At 44.8% G+C, this 19,267-nt stretch overlaps 1 protein-coding gene across 1 annotated transcript; it reads right to left on the bottom strand.

Moving 5' to 3' along the window:
- Positions 1–5,177: 5,177 nt before the first annotated feature.
- Positions 5,178–16,782, bottom strand: LOC119399468 (uncharacterized). The gene is made up of 3 exons (XM_037666268.2): positions 16,487–16,782; positions 6,136–6,297; positions 5,178–5,364 (listed from the first exon to the last, which is right to left on the bottom strand). The coding sequence occupies exons 1-3, from the start codon at positions 16,627–16,629 to the stop codon at positions 5,304–5,306; spliced, it is 366 nt and encodes a 121-aa protein (XP_037522196.1). The 5' UTR covers positions 16,630–16,782; the 3' UTR covers positions 5,178–5,303.
- Between the last annotated feature and the right edge of the window lie 2,485 nt (positions 16,783–19,267).

Genomic DNA, 19,267 nt, shown 5'->3' on the forward strand with positions numbered 1-19,267 from the left:
GCACTTAAGCGCCTCATAACCCCGTGGGATCAGCGATAGCACGTGCGTGAAGCAATTTCCAGTGCAAGCATTGCCTGCTACACTGTTCACTTCAGGACAGACACCTTGCCAGGGTTATCTACAGTCCAGTTTAGAAAAATAAGTGATGTGAAGCAGAATGTGTGCCTGACATTTGTCAATAGTGATCATTTCTGGAGTTTTATGGGCTAAAAACAAGTGGGGGACTGGATTAATTGTGGCCACCGGGGGTTCTTTAACATTCACCTGAATCAAAGTGCAGAGGTGTTGTTGCATTTCGCCCCCATTGACGTATTTCACAATAACATGCATTTTCAGTCTTCTTTCATATTATTCGTCCTTAGCACATGCCATCAAATTAAGATTAAGAAATTAACAGTCTTTATCTTTACTTGAAGCAGCATGTACAGTCACACTCAATATGACTTGCAACACGAGTTCAATGATTGCACATGGCTTCCATTAGCCCTTATTTCCATAAACGCTGTCACTTGGGGTTGATCTCAAATAAGGATATATCATTTGGTTGTTGAAATGAGAACAACTTGAAGCCATACACAACCTTTTAATTCATGATGCCACACATTCCCATGCTGCAAGTCACATTGAGCAAAACCTCACAAATAACTTATGCACGGCGTGTGTGCACTTGAAGTGAACAACATCGCAGACCAGAGTTCCACTGAAGACTGCATTGTGCACTTGTGTGTACTTGGATCTCACTGCTTCTGGTCACTACAGCCATTGACATTCTTTCCAGTCTATGTGTATACAATACTAATCACGTTATAAATCAAATGGATGCAGGAGAGAGCACTAACATACTGAATCTCAGTCTCACCGTTAGCATCAGTGTTTGGGACAGAGATGGCACTCTGAAAACCACTGCACTTACTATTGCCAGAATGAGGCTTTCGTAGCAGCACGTAGCAAAATTTGCTACCCCTGAAGCCACTTGGAGCAAATCTAGCAGTGTTACAAGCAAGATGGGGAACAGCTCTTTTTGGAGAGAGTTCGTAATTCATACCTTGATGGCATTGCATTATCCCCTTCGGCGGCGGTGTGTACAATTGTACACATAAACTTCGGAGGCACGTCACGCACCACATGTTTCTTCAAATGGCTTGAAATGCAGTGTGCACATTCGTGCTGGCTTCCTCAGTGGACAACTAGCAGTCATTTAACTTCATTGTGCTGCGTATTGCTGCAGAGGATCACTTTGCTGGAGACACTACAGTGTTCGACGATCGTTCGACGTGCCGCGTTCCAGGACCAACGTCAAGAGTATTTCTTTCTCTTTGCTCGAAACGAATACAACCAAAAAAACAAACTGTGCATGCATTTTGGGCCTAATGTTTGATCCTTTTTATGCAGGGATTGAAGCTGACTGATTGCAAACAACTGGATATTTAATTACAGGCTAATTAACATTCATTACTGAAAGTCGCATAAAACATTCATTTTCTTTCTTGGAATGTAATACCGAGTGCCTTGGAATCATGCCATGCGAATTTGACGCATTTGCAAACAGTGCATCATAATTTGTGCCTGAAGGGGTTATATAACACGGACTGTTAGTAAAACATGCAAAAGCCGCACCTTCTATTACACCTCTGCACAGTACTAATCGTACACTTGCCCAAGCAGCGGCATTGCTGTGCTTAATTTCAGTGCTCAATATGGTCCACAAGTCGGACTGCAAGGTCCTGGTCAGTAAGAAAAAGAACACACCATTCAAAGTGGTAAGTAGTTCCTGGAGTGGGAAGCAAACGAGGTCCAAAGGGTACTATGATGCCCAACGGAACGCCACCGCGTCACACCGCCACTGCAAACGATAGCGTGCGCCAGACAAACTGGCGGGCTACAAAAGTGACCACTACAATGGCCACTGCTGGTGAGACAATCCTATGCCAGCACAGCAAATTTTCAGCATAACGACAATTACACTGTCAATGCTTGCTCAACTTAGGACTGAAAGTACTGCTGATAAAAATTCAGATGTAATCTTGTCATTAACGATGTGACGCACACAAAGCACGACAGCACAATGACAAAAACCGCCTAAACAGCCGATCCGACGCGGGCAAAAGCGTGCTGACGAAAGCTGCATGGCACTCACGTGACCGAAAACCGGCCGGATCTCGCAATTGCCCCAACGTCGTCGGTTGGTGCTCCCAAGTCGGATTCCAGCAATCTGAAAGAACCAACCGCTTGTAGCCGGTGTGCTACGAAACGACCACCCAAAGATGCCTTTAAAGTATACCTCTACACAGTCGCACCTTTTGGGGTGTATTGTCTATCTCGAGTGCCTTTACTTGCATTGCCATGTGCCTGGTACTTCCTGGTCATGAAAAGCATGCAGGCTATCAGTATGATGTAGCATTCCTTTCAGTATAGCAGCAAACTGTTTTCAAAAAACATGACTGAGCCAGATTACTGATGAAAATACACACTAAAGGGCGAAACTACTCTAAAACCAAAGGGCATGTTTGGGGATTATTTGCCCCACAATAGTTATCTGGCTTGCTTGCATTTCCTTTTTAGACAACTCTGCACTCACAAGTTTCCTGCCAGAAATGCTCTCGCGCTAATACAATGCAACCTTTTGAGACTAGGAAGTACCACGTGTCGACATGCAAGGAAAGGCACACAACATAGATTATTGTAGGCCAGAAAGACCCCCTAAATACACCCATTCGTTTTAGAGTGTAAATAACGGTGCCGTTATAAGAGTGCTTGATTCACTTATAATCTGTCCTTTCCACGATGTTGGGGAACCAATTCTCTTGCACCTACTGGTGCTATGCAGAACCTCTAGAACATAAACACGATTTGAGCACAGGTTCATTTCACTCGGACTTGTCAGTATCATTTAATCCCACCGCATCAACCACTCTGCAGCACTATGCCATCTTGTCCTACTCATTTTCCTGCATCCCCAGCCTTATGCCGAGCAGTTCAACACAACTTATGAACTCCAACCTCTTCCATGTGCTTCCAGCCATCAGTACTGAAGAGTCTTGACCAGCTGCAATTTATATGGCATATTATGGCGTAAAATGGAAGTGTTTGCCATCCTGTACATGGTCATGTTGTTCAAGCAGCCTGGCATATAGGCTCAGGTGTTCTTTCATTTAGCCACCTTTCGGTGCGGCCACAACCCGCCAATTTCATGTGCAGCTTGCCAGCAAAGTGTTGGCGACTACTGAACCATCACAGTGGGTCCAAGGTTCGTTTTAACCACCGAGGCTTCTTTGCTGCACAAAATAGCAACTTTTTGCATTCCACTCTATTGAAATGTGAAGGCCAAACTGAAGTCAAACTGGAGACCTCATGGTCATCCGATACATGCATACCTGCTGACACACGAATGTTAGTGTTAATACCCTCAAAAAAATGCTGAAAGGGTCAGGTGGCAACAAAATTTTTCAAAAGTACAAGTGGTAGCATCCTTTCGGAACTTTACTCCTGAATGCAAAGTCCATTGCCAACATTTTTTATACAAACGTGTCTAAGGTACATGCAACTGTAAATGAATGCTGCATATGTCAACATTCTCTGGCATGCCTGGAGGCAGTGAAATCTGCAACAGAGAAATTAAAAAGCCTGCACCAAAAGCAGTCGAGGTTGGAGAAATGAACATTTGTTCATTGAACTAAATGAATAGAAGTAAGAATTCAAAGTGCTTCCGACTGAAGATATATCATAATGCATGCCATGTCATGGCAAGGGCGTCTCACTGCAACATGAAATATAACCGGGACATTAAAGGGACCGACAACCAATTTTTACGGTACCCATTTTCCTTAGCACAACGGAAAGCTTGCCGATTGAAGTGTCTAATCAATGAATGGTAACGTGGAAAACGCCGTAAAACATTTGTAATCAGAATATTTCTATCTGCACCGGATATGAAGCACAACAGCACAAGCTAGAAACAGTGAGCGGTTCGTGTTCAAGCGCGACGATTTGCTGCACATGCGTGCATGTGCCACGGCTCGACATGTTGCACTGGCTACTGCAAAGGCAGTGCCACTTCTCACCATGCAACTCCTTTTACCTCGTAAGCAACACAGAATAGAGCAGGGATAGATAAGATATGTACTCTAATTTTTCAGGACTAATTATGACGTGCATGACAGCATCAGTCTACGTGATGACGTACAGCAAAGCGATTGACTCCATGGTCCAGCTTCAAGGCTCCTCCGCTAGGCTGCGTGACATACCGATTTCTTTACTTTTAAACACGATTTGAAAGCATAAATCTTACTCGCAACACGAAAAGGATGCTGGAATCTGTCACTATATTTCACGGTCTTTTCACATCTACCAGCATCTAATCACATGTTCAGGCCAGTTGTCGGTGCCTTTAAGAATTCCTTGGTTATACAGTTTATTTCGTTGTAGTGGCATAGAGACTGCAGTTTTACTGCAAGTCTCATTTACATGGACAGTTATCCTGAGATACACTCAAAGCCAAGAGGCTTATTTGGGGAGCCTTTCTGCCACACAATAATCTAGCATGCTTTCCTTGCATTATCTCGAAAGTGCAACATAGCAAGCACTCTTGATAAGGAAAGTTTGAGAAAGGAAACAAGGAAGCCAGATGATTGTGTGGCAGAAAGGCTCCCTCAGGACACCCGTTAGGCTTTGAGTGCAGATTGTACAAAAGTTCTTTTAAAAAAGCTCGCCCAAAGCATGCATCTTTTCCAGGATACATATCATGCAGACAGCCATCATATGCAGTTCAACACAACACCCAAGCAGCAGCTGACGTGGAAAGGTAGGGCACATTTCAGCGACTATGTTCTTGCTGATTTTACCAACATCAGGAATTTGTATAAAAAAGCGTGATCACAGGTATGTATCCCCGCCATCCCCTAATTTTATTGTTTATTCACAATCAAAGTTTGTTGCTTTCAAGGGTATGGTCAGAGGCTGACAGTTTTATTTTTTCTTGCAAACAGCATTTTTTTTTATAAACTACGCACAAATTTTGGGAGTTTACAAGTACGTGATTAAAATGGCCACCAAGGCAGGCCAGAACAGACTCCTACCCGTAACAACGCAGTGGACAGTGCACGAAATGCGTGCACCAAATGGTTAGGTTCTTCACAACCGCGCACCATCCACTTTAAACAGAGAAGCACAGGCACCACTTTGCACAGTTTATCAGCAAGTTTAATGCATACCACAAACAGGGGGCCGGTGCTTACAGAATCCCATGGTGAAACGTACAGATAGAGATGGCAACGACAATTGTCCCTTGATCGCTGCTGGCTTCCTCACATGCCGTTGATGGCCAATATCTGGATCTCGAACTGCAGGTCCGCATTAGGAGGGATCGTGGAGGAAACTGGTTAAGGCAATATCACACTGGCAGACACGCACTTACCCATCCACCTTGTGAGGCATATGCTTTCAACTAGCAAGCAATACTGCACTTATCTAAATTACCACACTCACTTGGCCCTAATGCACTGTGAATCTTAATGCACAGGAAATTATAGAAAAAGAATGATGTTCATCAACCCACAGCAGTACAATTAAAATTTTGAGGTTTTCAGGCACATCAATTCTTAGAGGTGTGGGTGGCTACGTCATTCCAGCAGGAACTGCGTAACTTGATCGGCTGATCGAGATTGTATGTGCTCTATCTAGACACAGATTAGCAGACAGCTCATACCTTTGTGCGCGCTGTTGAATGACAATTTTGTGGTGTATGAATGTTGCTTCTCTCGCTGCAGTAGCTCGGTTGACAAAGGAGCTAGCTGCTAGCCTTAATTCATATAGCATTCCAATTTATTGGGATTGCATTAATTGCTGTGCCCTTGCAGTGAAACTGCCTTTCATTAACTTGTCATCAAATTATCTGACAACAGACCACCCTTGCCAACAAGCCACTGTGTTCAAACAAAAACGGCAAAGACAAATGGTAAGAATGTCGCCTTCAGCTGCTGTGCTGGCCTCAGAGATCAAGCACTGCAGTACCTGGTCTTGGAGGATGTGCTGCAAATGTTGCGGCCACAAGGTAGCACATTGCCTAGTAGATAATGTTAGCTTTTCTAAGCAAGCATGTCAACTGAGGGAGGTATGCAAGAGTAACAAAAAGGATATCCCCACGCTGGAAATCCCTGAGCGCCGTATGCCTTGAGGCCGCAGATGGTGAGGCGCGACAGCTCGTGCTTCTGCATGGACAGGCAGCCTTCGTCCCAGCCACGGATCACTTCGCCAACTCCCACGCGGAAGGAGAACGGTTGCTGCCCAGGGTCACGGGTGCTGTGCGCCGAAAGAGGGAGGGAAGGGAGACATACTACAAGGGGTGCCAGGGCATTCACACAGCACGCACAGGTGGCAGCACTGGCTTACAAACAGCCAACCAGAGTTCTTCAATCATACGAGTTGCGGAACTCCCCATAGGCTCCACGTATCAAAATCCAGACATGCCATTGGCAAAACTGCGGGAGTGCGCTTATTGTCGCATCATCTGTCGACCAAAAAAACTAACAACAGCTCGAATCTACGCCAGCGCTGCGTGCACCGTTTAGCAACTTGCGAAAAACGCTCACAGGGGGCAGCACCGCGGCGCCTTAATGTTTTGTATTGCCGCTCCCAGATGGCGCGACAATCTGCTAATTCCAGCAGAATCGGTCAATAGCATGTCCGGTTGCATGCAGCCTAGTGGTACTGACTGCCAATAGCATGACTACAGAACTAAAGATATCTGATTTATGGTAGAAGACATCTATCTGATTAAAAGAAAAAGAAGCCAATGTTTTTGAGTTTAACTGGACAGGGTTGGAAGTTCAGCATGGCTGTAGTGTTTCTGCTGCCAGCATTGTTGAAGTTGGCTGTGCCTGAATGGGCAAGTGCTGCGAGCGTGGCTGCATGGAATGCCAGCTGTGCCAAGAGCCAATGTCAACAGCATGTCACGATTTAGAAGACACTGCAGCATGCTGGTGTCATGATAACGCTTTTGATAGCAGTCCTGAGTCTGGCATTAATTTCAATACTCAGTCACTCCGCAATGCACATAACAGCACGGAGCATTCCAAAGGCCAACCACGTTTGGCTCGGCAGAATGAGAAGCGGTGGCTTCAGAGTATGCAACAGCTTTTGGATTCACTGTCATTCCTTAGCTGTCCTGCTCACAGCAGGTACAAGTGGAGTGCATAGTAAAGTGCTCAACCCTAGAATCCAGTAACACCTTGGCTGAAGGATCAGATGAGCATGCGCACTTTGCAAAATCGATAGTGCAACTGTGTAGAGACAGTAAATCATGCAAATGACTGCCTGAAGGGACGTCAGACACACACAGTCCTTTGATTTAGTTTCCAAGCCGAGAAATTGATTGCAAAGGCATGCTAACTGGAAAAACAAGAATAGAAGACTAGACTGTTCATGCATCATGCAAAGAGGAAAGAATGAATTTACTGCCTCAGGTATGGCAAATAAGATCTCTTATATAATACTGTTTCAAGCAAGACGAGACTACAAACAGCACTCTGGAGCTAGTTAATGCTAGCTTATTACGTCGCCATTACAACATACACTATAAAAACTGAAATATAGGTCAAATTTTTTTCTTCAGAAAGCTGGGATGATAAATAGACTCCAGTCTGATATAGCAGACATTGGCAGGAACTAGGCGATTCTGGCAACCATGAGTGACTGAAGTCAACTACCTCAATTGCCATCGCCACCACCAGTATCACACACAATGAACAAGTGGTCCACTTGTGTATTTCAAATTACTTGAAATTTTTCCGGACAATATTCTGCTGCAACTACCCCTTTTTCAAAGCTTGTCATGCTAAATTCCGGTCTGACGTAACACAGTGGCATCATTTATTGTGCACCCGGTGCACTCAGTTTCATATCGCATGGATCGAGGCCTTGAATTCGATGATTAACATATCGAATTTCGTGTGCTTTTTGTGAATTCTAAAAAACAAGATAAGTATTCCATACATTGTCGTCCTACAGCTTTTCCTGCCTTCAAATTCAAACTGCCTTCAAATTCATAAATTAAAAGTTATTTAGAGTTTTTGTTAATTGCTCATTTTAATGCAACTTCAGGTGCAGCAAAGTATTTCCGCCTCGACGAAGGGTTGTGTGTGAAGACTACAGATGCCCGGACTGTCACATTGTTTTTACAAAAGATCTGTAGTCCTAAAAAAAAAAAAAACTGTATTCCAGCTTTTACAGTATATGTGCAACTGCAGCTCTGCCTACCCTATTTGTGAACAGTCTAAAGCATATAAACATGGCCTCAGGTTTTAGTGAAACAGTAAAGTACTGTTGCCCTGTCTCTTAATTATTAAAGGACAAACTATCTGGTGCAAACCTGACAAAAACTTGGAGGATGCTTGAGCTTCGCTTTCAAGAGTAGAACCAGACAGCGCAATCAGACAGTGTTCGTATCGCCTTCCCAATAGCAAGCCCCGCCCTCTGGCTCCTGTATCCATGCATGCGGCGCGACGAAACACGGGTAAACGGCTGGGCGATGCCGTTTAAAAGCGCGCCCGTGGGCCCTTTGCAACATCTTTCAGGCGATGGTGAAGCCACTGAAGAACCTCAGATGTGCGTACCACCAACGCTGAATGGCGCAATAAATAGATCACCGTTAGTATGCTAGATGATGTATGTGTGGTGGCCAAGCGGCTAAACGCATCACGCCATGGAGCGAGGGGCCGCAGGTTTGATCCCCGGTTGCACTCGAACCGAAGATTTTTTTATTATTTCTTTATTTGAATCTACCTCGAATTTTCGCTCACGGACAATGCTGATTTTTCACTCAGAACCAGACACCACTGCCGACCCAGACACCGAAATTTCTGTGAAACGAGCTCTTTAGCGCTATAGTGTTAAAATAATTGCTTATATTAAGCCCTGCTGCTCTTGCAGTCTGACACTTCATGTACCAATTTGGATGCCTTTTTTGTCAAACGCAGGAAAAATTGCATCGAGTCTTCTGATCTAAGTGAAGAATTTAGTTTCACATATAAACCATGCGCCTTTTTTCCTGCCAACCTTCCAAATTTCGGTAAAAGCACGTGTCGGCATTTATTGCGTCTACACATTTCGCAAACTCAATGTGGCAAAGCAAATGTTGCTGTCTTGGCCCAGCCAACCAGTAGGAGCCAGAAGGGGTCATCCATTGTCCAGCAGAGATCACAAAAGCCCATTCGGGTTGTGGGTCTCGGATTGCAACCTGTGAGACATCAGACTTGAATGGGCTGAATCAGACTGAATGAACAGTAGGATCAGCAGCATCTAATGGGTGACCCCCTGCCCGTTTCAGGAAAATGCAACTGACACAACTAGGTGGTTGACAATTAACTGCACAGATTTAATGGTATGGAGTACAGTTCAATATGACTGGTGGTACCCCGATCCCTTTCAGCTTTCTAGCCTAACAGAGTAGTTTTCCATTAAGCTGTATGTATACATTTCTGCAGAAACAATGTGATGGTACAAGCACAGCAGCAAGACTAACTCATCACGCCTAATGTCATTAGCAGCGAGCAAGTCGAAGCCATCTGTTTAGTGCTCCCGACCCCCTATAGGCAATTTCAAAGTGCCATCATCGCGGGCAGTTTGGTGTCAACCAAAGACCCAAAGGTAAAGCTGTTAAGGTCTATGGAATAACTTGGTTACACCTATGCAAGTCACCTGTGATAGTAAGCGAGATCTTGCTGGCTGATCTAGCCCAGAATTGCAGGTGCGACTAGCCACAGAGCTAGTAGAGTCGTTACAGGCAGCTTAAAAAGAAACTGAAGACATTAAGTTGATGTGAGAACATCCTGTTAGAACAATATCCTAGGAACCTTTCAGCAGCTTCAGGCAAAGGAAATAATTTACTTCCGACTACCCAAAAGCAAGTTCTTCTCAGTGTATCAAATAGACATACAAGCAGCATTTGCTTCCAGCCCTCAATGTTCTGTAATGATGTAAAGCATTAATCTATTGTCATTTGCTTTAATGTACCTTTAACTAGGGCATTTCCTCTTAGTGGTGAATCAACACCATTCCAAACGTAAGCATGCACAAACATTAACTGCACCTCACATCGTACAGCATTACACGTACATACAACAGCCCAGGATGGTGGCACCGGTGTATTGAAAACTGAAAAAGTTCTATGGGGGGCCGGAGCTAAACGAGCAGTCCAACGCCATGCAAGGCAACGATACTTACCCGCTCCCACAACACCGACCATTAGCAACATTTCATCACATCCGTCACTGGGAACGGGCCCTTTAACCTTCACAAAACCCTTTGAAGAAAGGAAAAAAGGGGGAAAAGAAAGGAAAAGGAAAAAAAAGGGAAGGCAATTGACGGGCAGCTCACAGGCAACTACACACGTCATGCAAGCAGACACTCCGGTATGGGCAGTGCTAGCACTTGACAAAACTGAGTTCGACATGAGTTTTGGCACTGGACGTGTCTACACACCAGTGATCAACTGGGAAGCAGAAGAGAACAGATTAATTCTGACTCATTGAACAAACTGCATGCACCATGTCACTAAGAAAATTACTGACCACTTGGTCACACCAAAAAAATCACAAGATGGCTTGCTAGTAAAAGTTCTTGGGTCTGACGTAATTTTTGTATCTGTGCTTCATTCGCTTAATGTATGCTCAGTATAATGCAACATTCTGTAGTCCGCTGTCTCTGCCTCTTCTGACTGAAGCTTAACACTACAGCCAATGAGAATGTCCCACTGGAAGCATTGTTAAACAAAAACTGCTCAGCGGTTTACCAAGAGTGAATTTATGGCCCTCATCAATCAGTGGGAGTGACAAAATTGCACAAGCTACACATCACATTTTGGTCCTCTGGTGTGAGGCAACACCAAAATCTACAGAGACCTGAAAGACCTTAGATCTGTAAAAGACGTCAAAGCTGCATGGATGTGTTTTTTTGTAGGGGTGTGTGAATAGTGAAATTTAATCTCGAATCGAATCAAATAGTGCCGAATAGTGGCCAGAAATATTGAATAGTATATTTACACGAAATGTGTACCGCCAGTTACGGCAAGACAAAGGAAAAATCAAGGACGCTACGGCATGCTGACAGCTTCATTACACAATTGTCCGGGAGTGGTATTTGTTTCAGCTTTTCTGGGTGTGCAGGCATGTTGATAGAAAAGCCGCCATTCCAGTCCGTAGCGCCACTCCTAACCTCCTAACAGAGGGGTGTACGGTAGCTAGTCTTTCTTTTCCCCTAGGTCGCGTAACATGGCTCATCTGACAACAGTAACGTAGTGTTGTGCTTCATCGCCATGTGTGCTCCGGGCCCAAGTCTTCGGGCGCCCGTTCACAGCAGCGTTTTAACTGCGCACCGGAACGATGAAAGTTTCTGAACTAGAGGTGCGGTGCGGCAGTGGCGACTGCCCAGCGTGAAAAAATTTTTACATGCAAAGCCAATCAGCGAGGGTTTCGCAGACCAAAGTCAGGTCCTTTTACAGCGCTTGCGGCATATACGACTGAACTACGCAAGAAGTCCGTGCCTTCGTTTCGGGAGCGAAGTTGTGAAGGACTGGACAGTTTTCTCATGTGCTTTTCTACGTGTGGAAATGACATAATCTCCTGTAAGATCAACATGCGCTCGCTCGTGAACCAGGATGTCAGTGAAAGTTTAACGAACGGTGACGTTAGCGTTAGTTTTAGCCACCCTACCCTAACCAAGTTGCACCGCTGGCCTTTGTGGCATTTTAGATATTCGTCCTGTCGAATTATTCGATTAGGAACTATTCGATTCGAATTCGAAACTCGAATATTCGCACACCCCTATTTTTTTTGCCTAACTAAACAACTGGGAGCTGAAGAGTGAACAGCGACGGTACTACAGACGAACTCATCGAACTCGAAAGTGCCACGAAAACTGGTCGTTATATCAGTAGTTCGTTGTAAATGGATTCGCCCTCAAAAACATGCACTTGGCGACCAAGTCGCTTTTTTTTCTGCGCATTTTTATTGAAAAATGCTAACAACCACTCTGGTGAGAAGTTAGGCCTTTTCGCGCTGTGAAGCGACTCCCGCTGCGTGCACGAGTGAATTAAACCGCCTTTGTAGTCAACCGACACCGTTTCACTGAATCGCGGTACCGCGACGTGGAGCCGATCATTTCGGGATAGTTGCGTGCAGCGCGTGCCTCTTATGTTTTAGAAGACCTGCTTTAACTTTTTTTCTCGCTTCGTATATGCCATATTTTTACTGCAACCGTGTCTAAAGTGTTAGTTGTAAAAGTAGGAGGCTTTGAAAAATGTTCGCTATATGTAGACACAATTTCAGTGGGCAGCATAGGAAAATCGTAAATGCACCGAAATAACCGATAGATCGTTATATCTGGGATCGTTATAAGTGGGTTCGACTGTAACTCCAATTACAACAGAGCTTCGAGTACACTACAATCATCTGATTATGCAGAAATAGCATTGTACCAGCCCAACAATATTAAATTTGCACAGGTCTCATAGACGCGCACAGAAGCTGTGCTCCGTGTTCCAAGTTTAAATTTCATTACATTGAAACCGCAACCCTTCACATACCTTGCGATTCACAAATGAATGCCTACAGGATTTTGTTTATGAAGGCATGATGTAGTGTGCTAAAGCACTTGTGCAAATTGGCACCCTTTGAGATAGATGCTTTGCAAAAGGATCAACAGGTGGGCTAGTTGGTATATATTCATTCAGTGAACTATGCTTTGTACACATTTGTGTACACAACTTGTTTTTGCTAGTTGTGTCGACCAGTGGCTAAGCAAGATACATTAGCTTTGTGTAAGTTGAACCTCCTGCATATGATCACTTTGCTGAAGGCAGTACCACTCGAACGAGTCATTCAACAAGCCACTTTTCCGCAAGCCGTGTCAAAAGTACTATTTTTCTTTGCTCGAAATTAACATATTCAAAACGAAACTGCACTACATTTCTAGCCTGAGATTTGATTCACTCATGTAAAAATAGAACACAAGTGACTTCACGGTAGATAATTACAAGATAAAATCAATTACTATAAAGCAGAAATCAATGTATTATGACATGTTTGTTGCAACAGAGTATCTAGTTGGTTGGTTGAAAAAACTTTATTTGGTTGGTTGAAAAAACTTTATTTAACAGAGTATCTAGTGCCTTGAAATAATGTGCAAGTTTCGGATATCTACAGACAGTTCTTCATAGTGCCTGAAAGGGCTGCAACAGATTGACATGATGAAAAACTAAGAATTTGTTAGTTTAACTGTATACGTACAAAATGTATTCATAACAGCAAATTGCACGCATTTCAGGCTATCTAGCACTTCACGAAACTACTGAACTCTATTGCATGTTATGGTGCAATTTTTTCCACTACGGTGCAGAATAACTACTCAATTATAACAACTACAATTAATGGACATAAGGCTACAACTTATATCCTACAGAGGCATCCAGTTGTTTTGGTTATGAGTGAAGGCCGTGCACAAAAACATGCAACTCCACAATTTGGCAGTAAACCTGTTCAGAGCTATACCATACTATACTCTGTTCCAGAAGTTCCGTGCAGCAGAGCCAAGGCTACACGACCCTCGAGCGCAGGTTGTTGCGAAGCGAGATGTAGTGCCCCATATACGTAGCCCGTTGTTTGTCCTCATGACTTTTGCAAGCGATCTCGTCGGAGGATTTTTACTTGAAGGCTTCTCTGCGTGTTGTAGCTGTGATTTGTATGACGATTTTGTCGCATTTTCTGTATAAAACAATTTTTGTGGGTCCATGATACTGAAGAAAGAGTTCTTGCTTGTACGTGTTATAACATGCAAATGACGAAAGAAATAACACTGTTGTGGCTCGTATGTGTTATGTTTTTACTTATAAAGTACGAAGGAATGGTACGACACTGTCTAAACTTTTATGAGTAGTCCGCACAGCCCGAGCGTCCACAGCGCCGCGGAGGACCCTGTCTTGGGTTGTGATTAGTCCGCGGTGGCAGATTTGATCACTCCTTAGTCAAAATGGTGGCGCCTGGTTCACCTGTGCGATAACGTTCCCGGATCAGCTTTTACGACAAGGGAGCGAAGCAGTTGGCTCTAAATGTGTTCGGGACAATGCGTAACCGTTCAGCTTGAGTTCCTCGGAGCGAATCCTGCACGCCTAGCGAGAACTCCGCAGCGTATTAGGACGCGATGTGTGCACAAGTACGGCTTGCATACTGTTACACCGCGCAGAGAGAGACAAGTAAAGCACCGGGAATAGAGCCATCATTTCGTGTTGAACGCGAGCGGCACTTCGCATGCCCGTAGGCATGCGTATACAAAATCTGATGAAGCGTGGTGCTTTCATATTCAATTTGGCTAGTGCGGCGCTTTCCACCGAAACATGAGCCACCGAACCCTATCCCTCGAATGTCTACGTGCAAGTATCTCGAAGACGCGTGCTTTTACGGTGCCGAGGAGAATATTTAACCACTTTCACAATTACAGCTCATCTCACTGCGCAGTTGCACAGTGTCCCGAGACGCTCTTGCCGCTTTCGCTGCAGCGCTCGCCGCTAGCAGACGACAGGGCGCGGAAGGATACACTTAGATGTGCTCGCCCTCCTGATTGGTTGAGAAGGCCTGTAGCTTCCACAGTGCTGCACGGAACTTCTGGAACAGAGTATACTTTGCAACGCAAGTGAACACTCATCTCATTTGGTGGGAGAAAAAAGTAAGACTTCATTAGCGAAAATGGCATCGAATTTAGCGCAGTGTTATCTTTAAGTACTTCCTTAAGTTCCAGCCACCTTGTATTCAGTAGCTTTTCAAAGCTGAGCAGGAAACAACAAAAAAAAAAATTCTGGATTTATATGTTTTAAAGCATGACAATGCGATTACTGGGCATGTGGTGGCTGGGGCCTAATTTATTTTGACCATATATGGTTCTACAGCACACCATTACGCATACATGGGGGTTTTGTACATTTTGCCCCAATCAAAATGAGATCGGGATCAATCAATGGTTAACCATTACTCTGCACAATGCAATGATACACAAAAAGTGGTCTTGCACCTGTCTTTTGCATGCAGAAAAACAACTAATACAACTTAATAACCCACCGCTTCTTTGCTGCAATTTACCGCATTAATTTTCCGTCTTTTGCACTGCGATATTCACGTAGAAGTGTGAAAAGGTGATTCAATTTTTTTGTACGTATCTGCATTTAACAGGCTAATCTAGGACTGACATTAGTGCTTGCAAATTAAGTTACGTACACTGTTACAAGCACCTTTGTGTACTTGCATGGCTGAATTGCATTGCATTTACGGGTGGTTTGCTTTCTTAGCTACAAAATTTTCTTTTTCACATCTGCAGGGCTGTCTTCGGCCTGTTATGGTGCACACGTCACGGCACTAAAAATTTTAAAAATGAAACAGGCTAGCACGGGGTGCAACGTCAACTACATCTCACTGTTTAAACCTCAGTGCAGTTTTCTGAAACGTCAAAAATTTCCAAGCATAACCTATTAGATTCAAAGTCACGCAAGCAAAATTACGGCAGTACCATTTGGCAAAGAAGCACGGCTAGTTAAATACGTTAACAAAAACGACATTCGTCGGCGGCGCCTAATGCCAATGGCTACGTTCGCGTAAATATTGGCCACGCAAGCATTTATCCTTAAAGTGTGCCGGTGTTTTCGCAACCTCGCGACTTCGGAATGTGGCCGGTAACCACGAGCAAGCGACCTCGTGTTGTCAACTCTTATAGGCATTACGCTTAAAAATAGAAAACCAATCGATTATAACGCGCACCAAAGGCGCAATCTACACAGACCGCAGGTTGTTGAACTTAATCTCTTCGCCATGAAGTCTTTAGTTCTTATTACACAACATGCCTCGGCGTTTTTGACAGCCTAAGCCTCCTTATCTAAAGACAAATTAACACCGGCATACCGTTTGCCAAAATAAACGCGGCGTAAAATCAGTTTAGATAACTTATATCGAAGAACAAGAACTTATCGCAAACACGAACGCCGGCGATAACAGCGGGTTTCGAGGAAAAAGCAGGAAAACAAGGTCATTTCCTGCGAGCGCACTTCGAATGACAATGCAATTCGCGCGCACCAGATCCCAAAGATTGCACCCTGCTCACGCGGCCACTTCCTGCGGCAACACATACTGACGGTTGAGGGGATTAGCAGCGATTACCGTCGTATTACCGAAGCTAAATGGCTGAAGAACGCCCTACGGTTCAGAAAACGAGCTCGGCAAATACCGCCGCCGCTATGCCAAGCCTCGTTTGACGCCTCGCGAGAGTTCACTCCCCCCCGCCAACCATTCCCCCACTACCTCCCATTCCCGTTTTTACTTTTCTTAACGAGCCCCACGTAACCCAAAAGGCCGTCAGGGCTGCGACGTTTCCTCGTTCGCAGATACATTGGCGCATACCGAAAACGCTAGGCCTCGAGTGGAAAAACGAGGCCGCAGGCGAAGCGGTTACATACCTCCAGAATTTCCTGGGCGGATTTGTGAGCAGGCCGGTGCAGTGGACGGTGATGCTGTCGCCGACGTTTGGTCGAGGTCCTATGCCCGGCTGTATTACTGTTTTGAGGACACCAGGCGTAACCTGGTACGACTGGGCCATCATGTTGGCGTACAGTTTTAGGCCGTGCGGGGGTTTGGAGTCACGAAAGATACGAGTTCCCGGGCGCGGGAACAAAAAGCAATGGAGGCTGACAGGCAAGAACCGCGCTGGCGTTTGCGATGCGTGCGGACGGGACGGCTACGGCTGGATTCACCGGTCGGCTTGGACTGGATTGGAACGCTCGCGGTGGAGATGGTGATCGCTAGAAGCGCTGCCAGGCGGCGCGAAATTTGAAAGATAACAGTGCGCTTCTACGAGGTCGTTTGCTCAATTACACTTTGTGTCGTTGTCAGATGCTGAAGACACACTTAAAATGGAGGTAACTTTCTGTCACGCAAGAATAATTGTTATTCATCTAGCGCGCATTTCCTTGTAACGCCGGGAGCACGGAACTTTCAGGGCACGTACGGACGGCGTGCGGGCTATCAGCGTGGCATACCATCTTTGATAGGAAGGACTCAACGCGCAAACAAGGTAGATCACGATTAATGTTGCATGACAAAAGCACGCTCAAGAGGGTGCGACCATTTTTTTTTTTTTTAATCTTGCGCGCAGACACACAAATGTGGTTCTTGTGTAGGCCCTGCCCTGGTGTAGTTAGAAATACTGCGCTCATGTCGTTCTATGTAGGTCTTGGTGTAGTTATAAATCCTGTGCTTAATGCAGCTCCCCTACTGTGAAACCGGAGGAAGCGCGTAGCACGTACGGCACGGACAATCCAGAGATTCCCTTGGCGCTTCCCACCGCCTCGGTAATTGCGCGCTCGCCGAGGCGGTGGCGCCCTCTCTTGCGCAGCGCACGTATCAGCCGAACGTTTCAGAATCGTTTTTCGCGATTTTAGGTAATTATTGCGATTAATTCTTGGTTATTTCTATAGTTTATATTATTTTAGACCTTGTTAGTTTATTGTACTGAGCATTGTTAGCCTTGTGTCATGCCTCTATTAACCTTGAAGAAACGAAAAGCCAGCTTAGGGACGCGTACACAAGAGGAGAAGACGACAGACACTCCCAGCGAATGTCTGTAGTCTTCTCCTCTTGTGTACGCGTCCGTAAGCTGGTTTTTCGTTTCTTCAAGTATGTACCAACAGGCCCAGCAACAGATTCTCCTGCTCTATTAACCACTGCGTGACCATGCGACCACTAGTGGTGCCAAGCCTGAAGGAAGTGCGGAGCTCGGCGGCTTCCTTTGTTTCTCTTCAGTTTTCTCGTCCTTTCTTCCTTTTCCTTTTTCTTAGTTTTTTATGTCTTTCTGTTTATTTCTATTTAATTATTTCTCCCTCTTTCTTCCTTTTCTTTACCTCTCTCTTCCTCACTTTTTTCCTGTTTCTTTCTATGCTATGCTTTACTCTCTCCCCTCCTTCTCACTGTCACTTCCCTTTCCCACCCTCTAGCTTCACTAGGCTATGTTATGCTCTGCTAGCGTGCCTGGATAGCTGAGTGGTTACGTTGCTCACCTTCGGATCATGAGAATGTGGTTTTGAATCCCGCCTCGCTAGGAATCGTTTTTCGCTAAGAATTTTCCTGTTTCTTTTGCTCTCTCTCTCTCGTGCTCTCTTTCGTTCTCTCTCTCTGCACTTGTTCTCTTGCCCATCAGAAATACTGCATCCTGCGCCGGAGAAATCGGCGCACGTGTTCTGCGAGCAAAGCAGACGATGATGACGATAAAGAAGAGGATGAAGAGAGCGCGTGCTGGTTCGTGAAGATCATCATTCCTGTTCACACGTCACGGACCAATGGTGAGTTTAAACAGCTCTGCTGTTAAAACAAAGAAGAAAGCTTGAGGAAGCTTGAGCTTCACCATCAGAGACTTACTGTCAAAGCCAAATAAAGTTTTTGCTTCTGGTAAGAGAGAAAGGGTAAAGACTGGGAGGTTAACCAGATAAAAGAACTTAAAGGGTAAGCTTCCCGTCGTTGTTTTGTCATCACACAAGTCTCAGATGAACAGTGAATTCATCTGACTGCGTCGTTCATATATAACGCTTGATAGTGTGGCACACGCCGACGCAGTGGGCAATGCGGAGAGTGGTATACCCCCCCCCCCCCCCACCGTCCTTTTCATCGAAAGTCCAACATATACCTTCAAAGGGTCTACACCATGCATTGGGCTATTCAATTTGCTGTTTATTCTCTACCGTTGTTGCTTTGAAGAATGACTTCTTGACCTTGTCAAGCTTTTTCGAGACATTCCAGTAAAACGCCGACGAAATGATCATCATCATCACCATGATGTTGTTGTTATTTTTTTTTTTGCTGTTGGATTCTTCTAGCTGAAGCAAGGAAATGGCATGTTACGCAAGGTGCCTTTGCATGATGGGTGCTTTTGCAAGGTGTCAAAGGTGTCAATTAATGCTCTTGAAAGCAAATTGGTCAGTTGGCTTGCTTATTTGCTCAGAGAAGCCCAACACTTTTATGGAGCATTTCAAATGAAATTTTATAAAGGGCCGAATGCTAAATGAGGTGCAGCGTATCAACTGTCGATCAAGTGTCTCGCCAGCATTCACGCATAAAATATTTGCCGTAACCTCCTTTGTGCTCCCATATCCACAGCACCAAGACATTGACGGTAAAGGTGCACAGTAATGGTTATGTGTACAGAGCACAGGAAGCTGCACATAATAAATATGTACTTCTTTATTTTT

Source organism: Rhipicephalus sanguineus, chromosome 7 (assembly GCF_013339695.2).
Source record: "Rhipicephalus sanguineus isolate Rsan-2018 chromosome 7, BIME_Rsan_1.4, whole genome shotgun sequence".
Classification (NCBI taxonomy): Eukaryota; Metazoa; Arthropoda; class Arachnida; order Ixodida; family Ixodidae; genus Rhipicephalus; species Rhipicephalus sanguineus.

Bases quoted from the DNA above. Each gene is read 5' to 3' on its own strand.
- LOC119399468 (XM_037666268.2), bottom strand. From the start codon at position 16,629: ATGATGGCCCAGTCGTACCAGGTTACGCCTGGTGTCCTCAAAACAGTA. The intron at 6,298-16,486 runs GTATGTAACCGC...TTCGGCGCACAG, and splicing joins CCGCCCAGGAAATTCTGGAG to CACCCGTGACCCTGGGCAGC. The intron at 5,365-6,135 runs ATATCCTTTTTG...AGTTTCCTCCAC, and splicing joins CAGGGATTTCCAGCGTGGGG to GATCCCTCCTAATGCGGACC.